The sequence below is a fragment of the Halyomorpha halys genome, unplaced genomic scaffold, assembly GCF_000696795.3.
Source record: "Halyomorpha halys isolate HHAL.00 unplaced genomic scaffold, Hhal_1.1 Scaffold184.1, whole genome shotgun sequence".
Lineage (NCBI taxonomy): Eukaryota > Metazoa > Arthropoda > Insecta > Hemiptera > Pentatomidae > Halyomorpha > Halyomorpha halys.
In genome coordinates, this window is record NW_027105747.1 from 1,052,699 (window position 1) to 1,073,510 (window position 20,812).

Below are 20,812 nucleotides of genomic sequence, written 5' to 3' on the forward strand. Positions count from 1 at the left end.
TATAATTATGAATTTGATAAGATAAAAAATTAAAAAAACACAATAAATGGAATGTATGCAGTAAAAACAGAATAAATAAAATAAAACTATTTATCATACTACAAATCATAAGGTGACAAACACTTCTAATAAAAAAGAAAAACAAATGAAAAAGAATCAAATACAAGTAAACTAAAAATAATAAACAAAATGTACAATTACTGTTCATATACATATTTACAAGATCAAACAAAAATCAACATTACCAAATACAGAAGATAAATAGATAAACCAATAAAAAAGATAATGGAAACAATTAATAAAATAAATCCTCCAACAAATAATAAATCTTAAGGATATAATTCCAATAAAATAAAATAAAGATATAATGATTATATGAACCTATGCATACATATTCACATACACGCACATTTACATATTCCTGCAAATACACCTATGCATATACAAATTACTCTTACTACGGCCCTGATTGCATTTATTTTTTAATTCATTCCAAGATAATTTTTTTTTCTGACTACCATGGTTACATGGAATCCGCCTTCATTTTTCTTAACGGAGGAGGAACATTAAGCTTGGAAGCTTGGTGCAACCTTATTTAAACACTCTTTGATTATTAATAAACAAATTTGCTCATTGCGCAAGCAGATAGAAAATTTCAATATGGCAAATATAACTAACTATATTTGCAAAATTAAATGTAAAAAATATTTCCACTCGTAACTAAACTTAACAACAAATTTTATATTCGATAAAATGGGATATTCTTTATGTATCAGGGATGCTGTCGAAATATAATTGGTTGCAATAAGACACAATATACTTACCAATTCATTGGATAAAAATTATTATAAAAAATATTGAAATAATATTTAAAACATATATATATTTCTGTTAATTTTTATTTATTGTTATAGTTAGTTATCTTTTTGATTAAACAAATTAATTCTGTACCGCTACAATCCCTGAAGGGTCAGGTGTGCAGTATTTTGTAAGGAAGTACCGTTACTAGACCAATGGTTGTGCAAGGAGGTGATTTGGTCAGAATCACGATCGACCGCTCGATTTTTACCTAACTAAGAGTATTATGAGGTTGGGCGGACTCTGCAGGGCCTCCGTAACCACAGAGCTGACTCACGGTACCAGAGAATCAGATAATAAATATCTGCCACAGCCGGATTCGAACGCGGGTCCTTGCGAGTTAGTAACGTAGTGTCTTGCACCTAAATTACCCACCTCCACAGTTATTTGTTAATTATTTATCCTTTTTGAATGCTGATGCTAAATGTTTTTTTCGTTTGCATTACTAATTTTATATTTTTATATTGTTGTTTAGAAAGCGTGTCATGTTATATTTTTAATTGTAAAGTTTATTACTCGTTTTAATTATTTGTTTGGATTTATAAAAATAAGAAAATAACTTTGTCTTAGTATTCAATCTCTTCTCTTTTATCTTCAGAATTTTAGGGTATATATATTATATACGAATTATGAAATACTACCTACATATTCAATAACCTGTAGTAGATTCTATTATAAGTAAAATATGAGAAGAGTGTGGAGGTTATATTTTATAGCTACCGCGATGAGGATCGGTTTCCGATTGGTATTTTACTTTTATTGGATTCCTATAACGTGATATTCATTAGTCAGAAAGCATTTGGGTCAGGGAAAAAAGGTAATTCGAATTTCCATGTGCCAATTAACTCGAGCAAAATAGGTATGTGCTATAGCGTTAAGTATATTGCCGACCAAAGATAATCACTAAGATTAATTACAATAATGGAGCATATTAAATTAAATCTGTACCACGAAAACTCACGAAAGGTTACTGCTACTGGACCAACGATTGTGCAAGGGGGTGATTTTGTCATAATCACGCTCGACCACAAGTTTTTTACTCAAAACGTATGATATCTTTAAAAAAATGATTATTACATGTTAGATTTTTGAAACAGACCAATTCTCAATTATTTTACCTATTAAAATGGTTTGAATGGCGCTATTTAGATGTACTCAAATATCATTATATATACTCTTATTTTTCACTCACTAACAAACTTGCATCGTCTGTAGGTGTCATCAATAGGCTGGAGGTTAACTAGAGGGGCTAGACTTTTTTTCAAATTTCTGATAAATACTCTATGTACGTAGTCCTTTTTTTATATTAAATTATTAATTATTATATCAGTTTTCCTATATTGGCATTTTATATTTTAATCGATTTACTTCGACTAGAATTTGGATAATAGTGAATCGAGTATCGATACTTTATTTAAAGTATCATATCGAAAAGAGTATTGATACTTTGGTGGTATCGCAACAATTACAAGCAGTTTTGAATCTCGATCGCATGTCTCTGATAGCACCAACCAGTTCAGAAGTGCAAGCAGTAGTGAGTAAATTATTATTCATTGTATTATTTGATTTAATGCTTGAACAACTAATTTTTATTCCATGAGTCATATTAATGTTTATACTGCTAATTTTATATTTCTAACCTCCTAGGTCATGGACACGCTGGCATTAAAGAATAAAGTTATTTTTATTTAATTTTTTTTTGTATTTTATCTTAATACTTTCTGATCCAAATAATCTCTAATCTCCAATGACAAAGATCCAATAAAATCTTCTAAGTTTACTGTATTTCTTGAACACGTGAAACTTGATGACGGTAATATACTTGAAATTATAAGAAATAGGATAAAACTACATATAATGCCAAAAGCATTATTAGAACTTCCTAATGGCTTTATTAAAAAAAACAACAGTCAATTAGGCATGTAAGTGAGAAAATCTTCCTACAGTGTCTTATATATACATATATATATAATACTACAAATTTAATTTCTAATACAAGACCTTTTCCATCCTCTTCACCAATATTACTATGGTGTAACATTACTATTATAATAACTTATTTGTTACTTACACGATCAACATTAACGAGATGATATTACTGAATGTAGTAAATATATAGGGACATCTTTCAATATTATAGCTATAATATACTTTCCCCTCTCCCTCCAGTACAGTAAATACAGTGACCAAATTCGCAATTGACTCAATCAGATTGATCCTGCTGGAAAAAAAATGATAAACCAAGTAAGTATGCTGCAGAGTAATAGAGGTTACCGGGAGTTATAGGTACAGACCATATCTAATATACTGACACGAGGAGCGCTGAATTATTTAAGGTTACGAAATATAATAAAATATTATTTCAATATTATGTGCTCAGATTGTTTTAAAACACTCACAGGATATTACTGAGTAAATTCAGACATCGAACGAGTAACAGATGTACAGATTTTATTTCAGTATTTTGAGGTAAAATCGTTTCAAAAGAATCTCGAGATCTCATTGAATAATCTGAACCATTAAACTTCAAAATTGGTTGCTTAATTATTGTTACGAACATACTAATGAACAGGTTATGTGACACATTTTGACTTGGGTAATTTTTTTATTTTTTATTTTATTTAATGTAATTTACATTTGGACAAAATAATACAATACGTAAATATGTTGTATGTTTCATATACACTTGAAAATCTTGGGAAGGAACCACCCATTGGTGATACTTCAAACATCACATTAAATTAGAAGGTCCCGTGGCCATTTTCTTTTCAGACGCCTCGGAGGATTATCAGGGATTGTTAAGGATGAAAGATTAAGAATTAAAGGGTTAGGATGGTAAAGGAGTTTGGAATGAAAAGACGCATATCTGTTTTGGGTCAAATCTCCAACGAATGGGATGTTAAGGTCTTTGTGAATGAGTTTATTTGTAACGTAATAAGGAGTATCAATGATTAGGATTTTGGATTGTGCGTAAACATTAAATTACAAAGTTAACATTGACATGTAAGGCAAACTAATGTGTTTTGTAAAGGCAAAGACGTAACAGTCAGCGAATTCTTCACCTAATGATAAAGTGTGTTGATGAATAAGATGGTCTGAGAAAATAAATTCTTATTATCCCATGCTGAAGCCCAATTGAGAATAAAGGGCGTTTTACCAGAAATTAGCCTTTCTGAAATTAAATTTCATCATCAAAAGTTGAGATTCAAGAACAGAGTAAACAGAAAACAATACAAAAACGAAATTCCAATAACCCCCTTTAACATTTTTTTTCTCTTCTTACCCCTCAAGCCCTAGCTCCCTTTTAGAAAGATTCTCTTAATCAATTGGAATTAATTTATATTCTTCCTTTCTGAAAGAGCGCAGCTTTAAATGAAAGCCTTCTGTATGTCTTTAATTGGAAATTATTAAAGAAGTTAAAGAAATAACTGATCTTTAAAAAAGCTATAATTCTTTGTTGTTTAGCTTTGCTCATTAAAAATGAGGGGGAAAAAGGTTACTTTATTCTATTAAAACACTTTTTCGTTTATCCTTCCTCTTCCTAGCCCCCCCCCCTCCAGAATGAGATGCTTTTTACGGTTTTCGTTGTGTTATTATTAGGAAAAATGCTAATTTTCATTTTGTTTGTCCGAGGATTGATTTTTTATTAATTATAACTGTGTCGGTGTCAGAATGTGTTCTCTGGATCAAATTTCTAAAATATATGGTTTTTATTTTATTGTTTTTTTTATATAGATTTGTCTGAGTGGACATGCCACATAATTTTAAGTTATGTTAATGCGTGATAAGATACAGGAAATTTACATATATAAGTGTAAAAATGTTGTATAGTTAGAACCGGAGCGACAAATAAAAATCATTGATTTTCATTAAAGAACATAATTTTCTTATAAATTCCAAATAAGGTTACTCCAAGATGTTCAGGAACTTTCCGTTCATATTGTGCCCTGATCCACTAGGATTACAAAGCAATAAAGCGGCTGTATTTGTGAAATGTACACTTACATCGGAACAGCAGTAATGTAGATAACAACTAAACGTATTTTTTATAGTATTGCAGTTTTATTAGTTCTATGCATTTTCTCTGGTTACTTTGATTCAGAGCTCGCCATTTCTGTTTGCTTTCGTTGTAGAAATTTTCAGTAATAGTAAGTTTGCCAATGTAAAACAAAAGATATGACCTGCTGTTAAATAATCTTTAAAATAAAAAATTTAAATATGTTATTAGATTTTAATTAAATTATTATAATATATGGGCTCAATAATCAGAATGAAGAACTTTTCGATACAATATTTATTACCAATTTTCGTCTTTTTTTTCTCTTAATAAGAGAAAACATAATGCTGATAAATATTAAATCATGCTGAACCTATTGAAAAAATTTAACTAGGAAATCAGAATTAATCTAAAGAAAATTATACATATTTTATTATAAATTTTAATTTGTATTCTTTGTAATTATTTAGGCATTTTTATACCGCTTTTCCTATTTGATATTAGTGAAAAAGGGGGGGGGGAAACATCAGGAATGCCTGAAAATACATAGATCAAGCAGATACAAGTTGGAGCTCCTGGAGGACAGTAAGGAGGATTTTCCTTCCACTCTTACTGGTCTAAGTAACAACTACAAATCTCACGACTTTATTTGTTGTGCCGTATTTTTCCGTTTGCAATCTTCCTATTCTAAGTTAAATGAATTTGTTTGCACGGACGTGTTGCATTTGCTCGTGGTTAAGTGGCTATAACCTGATTTTATTTGCTCGTGGTCAAGTGGGTATGACCTGATGTTATTTTAATTTACCGATATTTTTTAAATAATGCTAAAATAATTTTTTTTAAAATAATGAAGCATTTAGCATAAATTTAATGAATGGATAAATCCTTTTACAGATCAAAAATGTGTGATTCCGTCTATAAACGAGGTGAAAAGTGCTGCCATCTACTGAAAAAACACTAAAATTCCGTACATTTAACCTTTAGAATTGTTGTAACTGGAGGAAGTTTCTAATTGTGAGAATAGAAGGGGTTCACGGGTCATAAACCGCTATAGCATTATCAGAATACCCGAATTTCATTGCAAAATGGTCAAATATAGTTTTATCGTTAGTAGAACTTAACAGTTCATGAATAGAATATAAAGTTATTACTTGAAGGATTATATTTCATAAGGGTGATCTATACATTTTCTTCAATCCATTAATTCGTACAGTCACCTCATCCCCCCTTCCAGCGAGGTGGCAGGGCAGGATAGATCCCCAAAACCCCATCAAAATCACCTTACCTTAAGTCGTTTCTTCTTTTGTATCCTTCTCCCCTACTATTTTTCGACTTCTTCTAACTATTATTATCATTTACTTATTATCTTTCATATTTAATTATTATTTGTTCTTCTATTGTTTAAACATCACGCGGAGGCTCCTCACCTCCAAATATTTAAACAGAATTCTTACAGAATAGACACATTAAAACCTCAGCATAGTATTTCGCTGTATACTTTTAAGTACCAACAGTAGAAAAAGATTGTATTTAATTTGATTTATGTCACACATATTTGACAGATATTCATTCAATTCATCTTCGAGATAACTAGAATTAATTGTTGAATATTGCAAGAGAACTAAATCGATAAAGTTTATAATAAAAATAACTATAAAATTATTTTGCCCTCTCGACCACAAAAAACTATTGTATCTGAGCATTTGCAAATAGAAGCAATCGAGGGGTTGATATTTACATAGAGACGGTTGGTAGAAAGCACTAGACCGGAATGTAAAGCCGAGGTGAGGAGCCCTGCAGGAATTACTTCTAGTCTTTATTGTAGCCAGTAAAAGGTTAATGATGCCAATAGAACTCAGCTTTTTTGTAGGCTTTGTGCATTGGTAATATGAATTCTAATGGTCTTTGAGAAAAGAACAGTCCTATTTTGAAAAAAACAAATCAAAGTATACACAGTTTTTTTTAAATATTTATTTTCCAATTTTTTGGTAATGCATAATACTTATAAATTAACTAATATTTGTGGATTGCTAGTCCAGAAGAGCCGAAGGGAACTTCCGTGATAGTCACACCTGCGCCACTTCTAGTACGCCCACGTTCTTCCAACCAAAAAATCTTGTACGGTCACAACTTGCACTTACTTTGATTTGATATCAATCCTCGCTAATTTCAGAACAAAAATTTCTAAAGAGTTCAATTTAGCAATATTTTCCCTTATTAATTTTCTTTCAATTGAAAGATTGACTAACTACAATTTAAACAATTTTTAGAAAATTACTTTTAATAATATTTCTCGTTGCAAAAGAATGATGAAAATACAGAAATAAAACAGTTCAGTAAAATTTCTAACGTTCTAAAGCATTTGTTAAATTTTAAATTGTTGTACAATCAATATTGAAAATACTAGGAATGATTTTATGGAGTTAGTCACTCTTCAACTGAAGGACTGAAATATATATTGGTTAAGTTAAATAAAAACTAATTTCTTCTCCATGGTGACATGAAAAGATTTAACTGACTGGCGAAACGGAATAACCCAATGCTCATGAGCCCACCAGATTAAGGTCTATCTCGTATTTTGATTGATGTGTTTTTAATTATTCTCCTTTACGATTTACACCATGTATTATATGATCTTTTTCTAAAATCTTTGGCTTTTCAATGATATATAATCAGTCTGGTTTAATCAGACAAATTTTATTTCCGGCAATATGTTTTCAGGCAGGCAAAGCTAGTTTATCTCCTTAATTTAATTATAAAATGCTTTCATATTTTATATGTATCTATTTTTATTACATATAAAAATGTGAAATGGTTTTTATTTTAAATGAACAAAATTAAAGGTACTTCACGGGATGATATTTTTAAATTTCTCATTTAATTCCTCTTGACTATTTGAATAAGGAAAAGTTACAGTCAGCTGGTACTTCGATGTCAGCTGACTGAGCAGATCAGCTGATCATGTGTATATATAAAGATGTGCTGAACCCAATAAAGTATGTTACAGCAGTTCAAACGTGTTACATCTTATTCCTTCTTCTCTTTTTTGACATTTTGCTTTCGCCAATACTTAAATGATAAGATTTCTGATATTGAAGAAATCTTAATTCTATGTTACGATACCGAGTTTAGAGAAAATCGTTTGAACTGTTTTTGAGAAAATGAGAAAAAGTGGCACTTCTGGTCAGTTACAGCCACACCCCAGGCATATACCCAGGTAATTTCAATTCCGTAGGAGCTTTCTTTTTTGTGTTTCTGGAACATATCCCGGAAGTACGGGGAGATGGATTCAACTTCTTACGGAGCATGGTTGCTTCAATCCGCTTCAAATTGGAGGATAGATATTCGTGCCCCCTAGCGCTGGCCTGCACCACAGAAAAAAAATTTAATAATTGAATAATTAATAAAAGGATAAAAAAAAAATTGGTGATCCTTGGGAGCAGTTGCATGCGCAAACCCCAGCGCACTACCCCACTGCTCCCGCACCCCGTATGCCAGAAATGGCAAGATAGGGGGATTAAAAAAAAAAAAGATATTCGTGCCCAACTTGTGATTCCGTGAACGAAACATTCGTTCTTCTGTTGTCCAGATTTACTCAAGAAAAAGAAGAGCTCGACAAGAAACTTGGTAAGAAATCAGTTCTGGAAAACTTAGTCGCTTTGATGATGACTAGGCAGGAGAACTGGAGTGCTCAGAGTTCAAGAGGGTGAATGAAGATGCCAGGCCATGACTCCACGGGGTTGTAAAGAACAATTGGGAGGTGTTTTTTTCTAGTGAGTTGGAATCTCACACTGTTGTGTAACTTTTTATTTGCTGCACTTCCTCTCATGAAATATTTTCTCCACCCACACAAATACGCGCGCATGCACTAGACCAATTTACGATACTTTTTATTGTTTGTTATTTCCATTCGGAGGACCTCAAAACGTGTAGTTCTGTCAAGTCCAACATTTTTACCTATCGCAATATATTCTCTTACTGTATATTTCATATTATATAAAGATATGATATGTTAATTGATCCTTTAATTATGATTCCTATTAAAACGGATGCCTAGTGGTGAATCTAAAGTTCTCAAACATTTCTATTGAGTGATGTCTTGGAAGGGATGAAAGGAGGAGGGAATACAGTATCCCTTGGATAAGAAGATCCCCTAACTAACTGAGTTATATCGGTGAAGGGTGGATTTTTCCTGAGGCCAAGGTGGTTCCTAATTGATTGGTTCATTACGGCTCAATAAACTGATCAGCGATATCGTCGCACCGCACTCCCGCCAGAATATTACCTCTTTTTAACTCAGCCTTCGACCAAATTGAATTTTTATACCGTTATTGATATGCTCATCGACTAGGATCTGTTCTTTCTTCGTATTAAGGATTCCATTTCCAGAAAAAAATAATAAGGACCAAAAAACTAGATTCTTCTAGGGCTTAAAAAAAAAAAATATGTCAATTTATCTTTAGATTTTTCAACGCCTATAAATCTTTCGAATAATACTATAAAAATACTAGCTGAGATTTTAATTCTTACTCTTTAGTTATATAAACTCATAGTAGATTGTTTTTGTAATAGAGTGAATTAGATATTAGCTCTTTGGATAACCATTTGATTATGCATTCATTTGTTATGTAGCTAGTTACTAACTTGTTTTGAATAAAAGGGATGTACTACTGATTACTGTGAAGTTTAATTTCTAGAATTCAATTAATAATTAACGTAAATAACACATGGTTTGAGGTGAAAATTTGACCAAAATGAATAATTTCAACATAAGACTCTCACCGCTCCTATTTGACCAGAACATCTCCACTAAATGGCCGAAATAAAAGCAAACTTTCATTCTCTATCTCAAGGCTATTTAAATTCACACAACGCTTCATGATAAGAAAGCGTCTTTAGATTAAATTTTCAAAATGTTCGATGAGTGTTGCATCCCCAAAGTGAATCTACGGAATCATTTAAATTCAATAAAATTAAACATCAACCGGGACAAACCTTTGGTAATTATCTCACACAATTAAAATCCCAAGCTATAAATTGCAGATTTGTCTGCTCTAATGCTTAGTGTAAGACATCCTTCTCTGACAGGGTGATAATTGATCACATTGTCCGTAATGATAACAAACACACATGTTCAAAAAACCTTGCTTAAAGTGGCTAAAACACATATATTAGATGAAGTTACCCAAATTTGTAGGGCAGTAGAAGTTGGAAAATCTTACAGTCTAGAGATAGCTGGTGGTGCAGAGATGCAACCAAGACCCTGATTTATAATAAAGTACAAAGTAATAATATTAGTCTTATCGATTTAACTTACCTGTACAATAGTAACTTGTTCTTTAGTACTATTTAACTCCTGTAATATCACTAATAGTCCACCCTGTTATGAAAAAAATAAGTTTATTGTAATTAACACGTTGTTTCTATACTCGTATTTTGAACTAAAACTATTAGCTTTCATTATGAAACCGTGATGTCAATAATACTAACAAGCTCAACAAAATCAAGCTGCCAAAACCTACCCTGTAACTCCATGAATAAAAATTAAAAAAATGTGGTACAACCCACCCACCTAGAAATTGCCTAGCCTATCGGAAAAGAGTTTATTGAGTTTGGTTGGTTTGACCATTTTAATGTAGGGAGTAGGTTTCAGAAAAATAATGCTGTAGTTAATGAGGTTGATGAAGATTCCTCATCATCTGAGTCAGTGTTTGACTGTAACATTATATCGGATGTGAAGGCAACAGCTTCTAACTTATGGAAAGAGTATATTAATATCAATGACATTCCTGTGCTTTTAAAGTTAGACACAGCTAGAGATATAAATATTTTGCCGGTTAATATCTGGGGAAAAAATGGGCATAGTAAATTGTCTAAAACTTCAATCAAAGTTAAATCTTTTGGAGGATTTATTTCTAAAGCTTTGGGTATTACAGTGTGAAAGACAGTATATAAGGATAAATCCCATAGTGCGGAGTTTGTTGTGATGAATGTTGACTCATCTCCGATATTGAGTGCTTCAATCTGTGAGAAGCTGGGACTCATTAAACGGACAAACACACTGTCACATTTAAATGGCCCTATTAATAAGAGTTTAGATGAAGAAGAACATCAATTTCTTACAATTAATAAAGATGCATTTTCAGGGTTAGGCAAAATACCCTATGAAGTAAAAATAACCCTTAGCAATGATGCAGTCTACGGTAAGACCTGCTAGAAGACTGCCAGAGTCTCTTAAATCTGAAGTCAAGAAGGAGATTGAAAGCCCTATAAACTGGGGAGTTATTAGGTCCATTGAAGAGCCCACTGGGTCCACCATATAGTAATTAAATGATGATAACTATTAAATTTAATAGTAGTAAACTTGAATTTAAATAAAATGAAGTGAAATATTTGAGATTAATTTTCGAAGCTGATGGAATCAAATCTGATCCCTTTAAAGTGAAGGCTCTTTCCAACAAAGAGCTAACTCAATCGATTAAGGATCTTCAAATATTTTTAGGTGCTGTAAATTTTTTGAATAGATTTATTCCTTCATATTCCAAAGTCACTGCCCCTCTGCGACACCTATTAAGAAAGAATGTTCAGCGGACGTGGTCTGAGTTCCAAGACCATGCGTTTTCCAATGTAAAGTCTCTTATATGTGAAGCACTAACTCCTAAACTGTTTTACCCATCGCTCAAAATTGAAATATAATGTGATGCCAGTAAAGATGGCTTGGGAAGTGTTTTAATAGCTTTTGCATCTAGAAGTCTTAATGACTCAGAGTAGCATTATAGTCAAATAAAGAATGAGCTGATGAGTTTGTGCGTTTCTGTTAACAGGTTCCATCATTGTATTTATGGCCATAACAACATAGAAATATTCACTGACCACAAACCCCTTTTGGTATTACTTAGCAAGGAACTGTAGGAAAGAATTCCTCGCGACTGTAAAGAATGCAACATAAACTGTCATATTTCCCTGGCCCAAAAATGGTTATTGCCGACATGTTTTCAAGAGCACATCTTAAGGAAAAGGGACCAGAAGACGTTGACTTTTCACAAGCGATTCACTCAATTTCTTTGGAGGACGTACTTCTGATTCCAGCTGAGGGAATTCAGAAATTGAAGACTGCCGCAACAAATGATGAAAATTTTAAGATACTCTTGAGTATCATTTGAAACGCTTGCGTTGAAGTTAATGTGGAATTGTTAAACCGCAAATTAAAAGCTTCTTATAGGCTCCGGGACAATCTCTTTGAAAATGATGGTATACTATTTTTTAATGGCAGAATTATAATTCCTACTAGTCTCCGAAGTTATTTTATAGTTATCATTCAATGACACATCTTGGCATTAACCGTGGCAAGAATAAAAGCCAATAAAAATGTATTCGCCGAACATGGCAGTGAATATTGCAAACTTTGTCAGTGCATCCCCAACCTGCCTAATGTTTCAAAATAACAAACCAAAAGAACCATTACTATCATCGGTAGTTCCTAAATTTCCATTAAAAGTCGTAGGTATATTGGAGAGTGTAATTCAAACCTTTTTCTGGTAGTAGAAGATTACTACCCGCGATGGTTAGATATTATCCCCCTCAAGAATAAGACATCTGTTGAAATAATTAGAAATTAAAAAATCCTTTTTAGTAACCACAGTACACCTGAAATTGTACGCTGTGACAATAACCCATTCAGCAGTGCAGAAATGACTGCTTATGCCAAACAGTGGGGATTCAATGTACACACCTCGAGTTCAAACTATACTCACTCGAATGGACTTTCGGAGAAGGGGGTAGGTATAGAAAAAATAATTATTTTAAAAATCAGCTTATTGAAGAGGAGACTTACATGAAGAGTATCGGAAGACTCACTTTTCAGGGCTTGAGTACTCTCCAAGCCAGCTATTAATATGGCGAATACTAAGAACAACTCTGGAAGTCCTTACTCCTTGGATACCCGATAATCATATCACAAGATGAAATACTTAAAAATGAAAAGTAAAGCTCAATATGATTTGTCTTATCGTCCAGTTGAGAACTTCAAAACGGAACAACAACTAGTTTATATAAAATGGAATGACCAGTGGAAAGAAGGCACTGTCATCAAACTTCCCCTTGAACCATGATCTTATTTGGTCAAGGATCAACATGGTCCATCATGATGATCAACATCATCCAATTATGATAACTTTCTTTTGGAACACCCCGCTCATATTCCAAAACCCTCTACTACTTTGATGCCGGAGAACCAGATTGGATATCAGTTAATCCCATAACGAGCCGGGTTGGAGATCAACACCATCCAGTGGCCATACAACGCAGGGTCCATCACCAGCAGGGCCTGAGAACTCGGTGTGGCCGCCTGATTGTCAAACCTAAAAGACTGATAGAAGATTAAGGGAAGGGTGTAATATAGAGTATTAGATATTAGCTTTTTGATTATGCATTAATTTATCATATAGTTAGTTACTAACTTGTTTTGAATAAAAGGCATGTGCTACAGAGTATTGTGAAGTTTACTTTCCAGAATTTAATTAATAATTAACATAAATAAAACTGTTTTTCGTTATTACAATTGTCATATTATTCGTGTTCATACCCTTCATGGATCTTTTTTTTTAAAACATTAAAAATAAACATATGATTTTGAACATATTTACGGGTTAAAAGCGCATTTAATCTATCAAACAATCTAGGGAGTGCCAACGAAAGAAGATTGAACATGATTTTTCTGTTATTTTATTTATTGTTCTGGTTTTTTTGTTTTTATTATTAGCTAGGAAAAAAGTTGAGATGCCAAAGCCTACACTCCTCTGAAGAGGAAAGAAACCATGGTGTCCACCACCACTGTTCATGTTAAAATAAATTGGAATTTTTCTCATTCATATCTTTATCTGGAAACATCTTGGGTAAGTTTATCAACAATCAAAATCCAATGAGCTGTTTTCGAGAAATTTGTGGACATAGCAGAAAAGTAGATGCTAATCAGAGGATGCCTTCTTTCTCGGTTTCTATTACAATAGTTGAATTTTTAATCAAGAAATCCAACTATTGTAATAGAAACCGAGAAAACGCCCACGGTCTTCATAAGTTCACCTTTTTGGCTTCTTTTTTTCCTGGCAGGTTACTTACTATCTTCATAATACTCCTTCCTCCTAGCGTTGTTATAAGTACGCCTTTTAGGCATAAAATAATTTTTTTATTAAGTACACAGATTTTTTTCGGTAGGTATTCCTAGCATCTTCTAAGCTACATTGCAATGGAACAAGTGCTCAGAACCCAGAGATTGCATAGATCTTTCAAATAATAATTTTCTTAAAATTTGGATCGTATAATTGATAAATTGATTGAGATATTTTTTTCCACAACTTCTTTTTCCAAATGAACCAACTTTAATTAAATCTTGCAGAGGACATTAATTCATAATATTGAAGTTGTACCTTACATTCTATTTGCTGCTATATATTTGTTAGAGATTTTCATTAGAAAAAAATATATTCGATATTGAAGTCACCATATGTTCTGCATAATATTTAATCGTATTGAGAAGGTTACCAAGACAAAATACATTATAATGATGGATTGTGTTTTTTTCGAGTTATTAATTCGAGAATTTGAGGGGAAAAACGGATAATTCATTTTTAATAACTGAGAAATCTAGTGCACCTTTTGGATTTAATTGTGTATATTATGAATTGTAAAAATGATTTAATTAGAATAACACAGTGTCTGTAATACGTTATATTGAGGATTCACCATATTTCCAATTATTATTATCAAAGTCTAGGACCATGGCAGATGCAGAATCGAATAAATCGATATTTTCGAGGCTTTGGGAAGCAAGAACCATTATATCCTTCTGGTGGCTTGGACTCTGCAACAATTATGGATACGTTGTAATGCTCTCTGCAGCTCATGACATTCTCTCGGATTTCGATGTTGATGATCATGTTGATATCCCATTCAATAGAGATTGCAACACTCTAAGCACAGGGATTATCCTTCTGGCAGATATCGTTCCTACCATCCTGGTAAAGATTATTGCCCCTTTTCTACCTCTCAGGATTTATATTAGGATGGCAGGAGTCATATTATTATCAGCAATAGGGTTCGTGTTGGTGGCATCGAGATGGGATAAGTGGGTTGTCTTGTTAGGGGTGGTGTGTACTTCTTTTTCTTGTGGACTTGGTGAAACGACCCTTCTCAGCTACATGGTATTTTTCAAGACGAAGAATGTTCTATCTACATGGTCTTCTGGTACCGGAGGCGCTGGTATCCTTGGAGCTGGTAGCTACGCAGGACTGACTGCGGTTGGAGTATCCCCTTCAAATGCAATTTGGATCATGCTGATAGTACCTACTATTCAAGCTATTTGTTTTATTTTTTTAATCGATCATCCCAAAATTGACGTTAAGGTGGAAGGATCAGAAATTCCTACTGAAGCTGACTTGTTGACATGGAAAGAAAAGGTAAGTATTTTACCAAGGATTTTGACAAAATACATGATACCTTTCGGACTGGTCTACCTATTTGAGTACTTTATAAATCAGGGCCTTTTTGAACTTCTATACTTCCCGGACAGCTTTCTAACCCATCACCAGCAATACAGAGTGTACCAGTTCCTTTACCAGATTGGAGTATTCTTATCTCGCTCTTCAATGAACATAGTGAAGATAGACTGGTTATGGATCATGGCTATACTTCAGTTATGCAACGTAATCCTGTTCACCTTGGAAGTCCTGTACGGTTTCATAACTTTCTTAATTATAATGATGTTTCTTATTGTCTGGGAAGGGTTGTTGGGTGGAGGATGTTATGTCAACACTTACCGTAGGATAGCCAGTGAGATGGAAAAAGATCAGAGGCAATTTGGTATGGGTATATGTGGAGTAGCTGATGCACTGATGATAACTTTTGCAGGTATTTTGGCGAACCCAGCACATAATGGTCTCTGTAACACCAAAAAACCGTACCCTTATGTAACTCCGAGAAAAACTGCATATTATCTCAAATTTTTTCCAACAAGATCAAGTGATTCAACTTAGTTTTATATTGTGGATTGTGTCCCGATTCCCGAAGACCGCAGGTGTTTTAAGGCGTTTGTATTGTAAATATTTAACTTGTTTTATTACTAATCCTACAAAAATACTTCAACAAATTTAATTTTTATTTTTTTATATTTTTCACTACAGTTATTAAAGTATTTGTTAAAAACTTTAATATTTATTACCTAGTATATAAAAATAATATATTAAAAAACAAATAACCATGCTTCAAACTTATTTTTGTTGTTGTTTGCTTAGTTAGGCTAGTAGGATTGGCTTCTCAATCGTTGCAATGACGGCTTCTTTTTATAATTACTACCTTACTACTTTTAAAAAGTAATTTATTGATATCTACTCATATTATGTCATGTAGTAGATGCCACTGAATTTGTAGTATGAATAAATGTGACCTCACCCGAGTCATAGCTATATGATTTTATTGTTCTTTCCCTCTTACCTCTACTTTTCTCATTGTTGAAAATATTCTCTAGTCGAAAGAGTTTTCATGGGAATATTAAGGATTCTGGATGATAAGTGAAGCTAAAAAATAATAAAATGTTAATATAATATTTAAAGTGTTTTTAACTAACCACTGTTTCTTGTTCATAGCCAATAAATTCAGATTGCGTAGCATTTATTAAAAAACTTAGGTATTAATCATCTATGATATGTAAATAATATATATTAAAAATTAAAAACAAATTACCAAAAAAAAAACATTAAAAAACAAATAACCATCTAAGAGCAAAGTAGTAAAAAAGGAAATTATTGTTTATAATAATTAGTCCAAATTAATGATTTGGCCAACCACAGAATGGATAAAAATAATGGCAGTAATAAAGTAAAAAAAAAATCGGTGGGTCTAAAATTATATTACGATTGTCCTTGAGGATGGCCAAATTGCCCGAAACGTTAGACTTAGAAATATAAATTGTTTGAGGCTAAAATTGGATAAAATTTATTTTATTTAACAAAGTTATTAACTAATTTACTAGTACAACTAGCTTTAGTAGACATATTTACCGTGTTCTTAATGCTAATTGACATCTTTACCGTGTTCTTAATGCTAATTGACATCTTTACCATGGCTCTTAATGCTAATAGACATCTTTACCATGTTCTTAATGCTAAAAGGCATCTTTACCATTTAGCAATTTTTCATTCCCCCAAACTTTGGTCGGCACAAAAATTTGGATAAAATTTACCTCTAGGACTTATATGATTAAATGAAAGAGTTCTACCAATCCAGGGATAATAATCAGGATATGCTGAAACGGTGAAAAGATCAGAGAGCGTATTTATAACAATGCAAGAGCTGACATCGGCATTCAAAAAAGGCCCCCCTTCCGACCACTCCTTAGCTAAGAACCGCTATCAGCAATTATAAACTCTTCTCATTAAAACTGTCTCCCTTATTCTCTCGTTAAATTACACGAACAAGGAGCTCTTCATTAAAACTCCGATTTAAAGGTGACACGGTAAACCTTTGTCATTTGATATATAGAGCTCACTAACTGACTCCTCCCTAGATAGGGAGGGCTATGGGGAGTTAGTTGGGAGGTTCATAAAGGTATGGTCGTTATACCTCGGCTTGATTTATCACCTCTTGTCGTTACAATGGAAAGGCCTTTCGTTTCCTTAATTAACCTATTGACTACTGAAACCCAATCATCAATGGTTTATTTATCCACTTCAATAGGTACAATGTTTTGCTACAATAAATGTCATTATAATATTATGTAATAAAAACTTTCTAAATTCTTCCTATTAATGCGACTGTTTCCTACTCCAGTTAGCCGTCTATAATATGTATAAAGTCAATAAATCTATAATGATTTATTTATTAAAATAGGAATCCTAAAAAACTTACTGCTCATTCAATTACAAAAACAGATATCGATGTTTTTATTTAAATTATCAATTTATTGGTACCGATATTTTAATCAATACTATGTTTTCATTAAATCATCTTTTTTTTTTTCTTCAAAACTATCCATGCGTGTTATTGGAATAACTGAATACCGATGCATTATGCAGAATGTTATGGATAAGTTCCAAAAATTAAGGTTTTTTTTTGTATGCTTATTACAAATTTTAAATTGTTGAACTCTAATTTTGACCGGTAGCGCACTTAGCCTCTCTCATTACCAGTGACACAGTGAGAGGGATGCGCTGGGAGCCCTACTCTATATCTTACACGTGGGGAATGGAGTGGGATCGGGAATCCTCAGGTTGATAGTGTAAATATATAAAAGTACAAAAGTGACTAAGTGATTATTTTATTGATTTTTTATAATTATTTAGGAATTTTCCTTATTTACGGTTTTCACCGGAAGTAGCACCTACACCTTGGATGAAGGGTGAGGCTAGTAAAATTTAATCATTCATATTGAGGAATTTTCTTACTATGCTCGCAGCCCCGAGCAACACAGCTTTCTACATTATTCAACGACAGATCCAGGTCTTTAATGCTATCCAGTGTCGTCTCCTGGATCAGACCATTGGTTGAAATAATCAACGGTAGCACCCTGAATTTCTCAAGCTTATAGAGTTGTTTCAATTCCTCTTCTAGATCCTGATATTTCCGATTTTGTTTGGCTACCATCTTGTGAAGATTGTCATCCGATGGTACGCCTATTTCTATGATTGTTTCATATTTTCCTCTCATTCGTAAAATGTCAGGTTTATTGTGTGATTGGTAATTATGGTCCCAATAGAGCATGACATCTCGTTTATCAATGATCGCTTGTGGGCTCTACTTGTAATAAGACGTCATGTCGTTCAGAAGCTTCATCTTTTTGGCTAATTCCTGATGGACGATTTTAGCCATATTGATGTGCCTCAGTAAATATTCTTTACCAGCAAGCACTTGGCAGCCTGATGTTATGTGCTGAATGACACGACATGATGTGAATCTGATGTTGTACTACACAGTCGACAAGATTCTATTATGTTTTCTCCACATATACGGCGTCTGTAGGTCCTTGTAGCTATCACCTGGTCCGGTATGGTGAATATAAATCCTTTTGTTTCTAGGAAAAGGGCATCCTTGCGAAGCCAATTGCACTATCCTCCTTTCGATAAACTATGGTCAAATCTTCTATGCAGTTCCTTAGATTTCCAGTTTTCAAGCAGTTCTAATAATTAAAGTTTTTCATCTAATAATTATGTAGCTTGTATTGGCCAGTCGCTTTCCAATTCTGCTTTTTTCTAAGAGCCATGACTACGTCATTTTCTTGTATTGCAACAGCTTCCATCATCGGAAGATTAGCTATAATATCCTTAATCTCTCATAGCCAGTATGTATCAGTCTTATTTGACTTACAGGTGTCCCATATAGTTTTCCAATGTTTGAAGATAAAATGGTTGGGAAGCTGTTAATTGCAATTTTTTTGGAAAAATTTTTCAGTATATCTCCTCACTCTATTCGCGTAGACTGCCAGTTTCTGGTTCATGTTATCAAGCTTCGTTAATTCGAGATTAAGTTCAGATATGCCTCCAATATGTAAGACAATTATCTCGTCTATGTTTGTCTTCAGTATGATAGAAGCGTTCTCTGGGCGCCGGTAATAACACCAGTTTTACGGCGCAGTGATTCAAACATTATTATTATTATGGTCTATATTTCTCGCTATTGCGGATTGAGTATCTGAAGTAGGGGACCTAGAAGTCCCTTCATATTTTTCCTTTGATTTGAATATTTTAAAAAATTTGCACTATACGTGTTGTGTCAAAGAGAACTGTTGAGACTGTTGAACCTCTTTTAGTAAACCTCTCTAAATCAAATAGGCACGCTCGAACAATTCGAACCATGTATGGGAAATTTTTTGAAAATCTGTTCTTCCATGCTTTTCGAGTACACCTTTCTAGCTTTAAACTTGTAAACCATTACAAATTTTCGAGTAAATTGTGATAGAGAAAATTTACTATCCACAATCCTAATTCAAATGATTTTTTGTTAAGCCACTGTTTTGAATTTCAGCACGAGTAAATATGCGAAACTCTTTTTGGTTTTCATCGTACCAGATTAAGACCAGAAAGAGGTTTGAGAAGGAAATATTGAGGTCCCACGTTGAAATTTGTTATAAGGACTCCAACATATATTAATAATATAAAAATATTTTGCTGTAAAACACTAAATCTTGTAGATAAATATAAATATCTAGGTGTTACTGTGGAAAATGCGTTTTCTTAGGAACCACAGGTAGTAAATGTTTCAAAGAGATTAAGGGTATGCTCATATACAATTTATTACCTCCAATTTGTACTTAACAGAAAAACTTTAATAATGGTGTACAAAACACTATCTAAATCGATATCAAGATATGAGATCGGATGTTATAGTGCCAGTTCTGGCAGTCATTTATCAAGACTTGCCAATCTACAAAATCGAACATTAAGAACAATAACGCATCGCAATAATAAAACAGAAAAAAATCTTAAAATTATTAGTACTTTACCACCTAAACTATTTTATTGTTATATAATTATCTTAAAATTTATAGATAACAAATTATTTAGAAAAGAAATACTATACCTAAAAAATGCAAGAAAGAAAATTAAATTTATCGAACCACCCTACAACAATAAATTTGGTAAACGTACATTAGACCATATCGCACTATATCTGTTCAATCGCTTACCAGAAGAATTAATAAATAAATCAACCACAAAAAAGAAATATTTAACTGAATACTTTCTTACTTTTATGATTGCCAATAATTGATTTTGATCACCATTGATGAACCTATATGCCTGTATTTTTCTCTTAGCTCCACATAATTTATTTACTATATTAGAATCTGTATTAGCAATTTAGGTGTGTGCTTAGTCATAGATATTATTGAATCCTTGTTTTTATAGTATTCTGTATCATCTTGTGTTATTCTCATTATTATATTAAACCATTAATTGTAAATTTGCAGCT

General features: G+C 32.7%; 1 protein-coding gene across 1 annotated transcript; it reads left to right on the forward strand.

Moving 5' to 3' along the window:
• The first annotated feature begins 14,631 nt into the window (after positions 1–14,631).
• On the forward strand, positions 14,632–15,885 carry LOC136797299 (battenin-like). Its single transcript, XM_067053492.1, has 3 exons — positions 14,632–15,309; positions 15,423–15,555; positions 15,635–15,885. The coding sequence occupies exons 1-3, from the start codon at positions 14,632–14,634 to the stop codon at positions 15,883–15,885; spliced, it is 1,062 nt and encodes a 353-aa protein (XP_066909593.1).
• Positions 15,886–20,812: the final 4,927 nt, after the last annotated feature.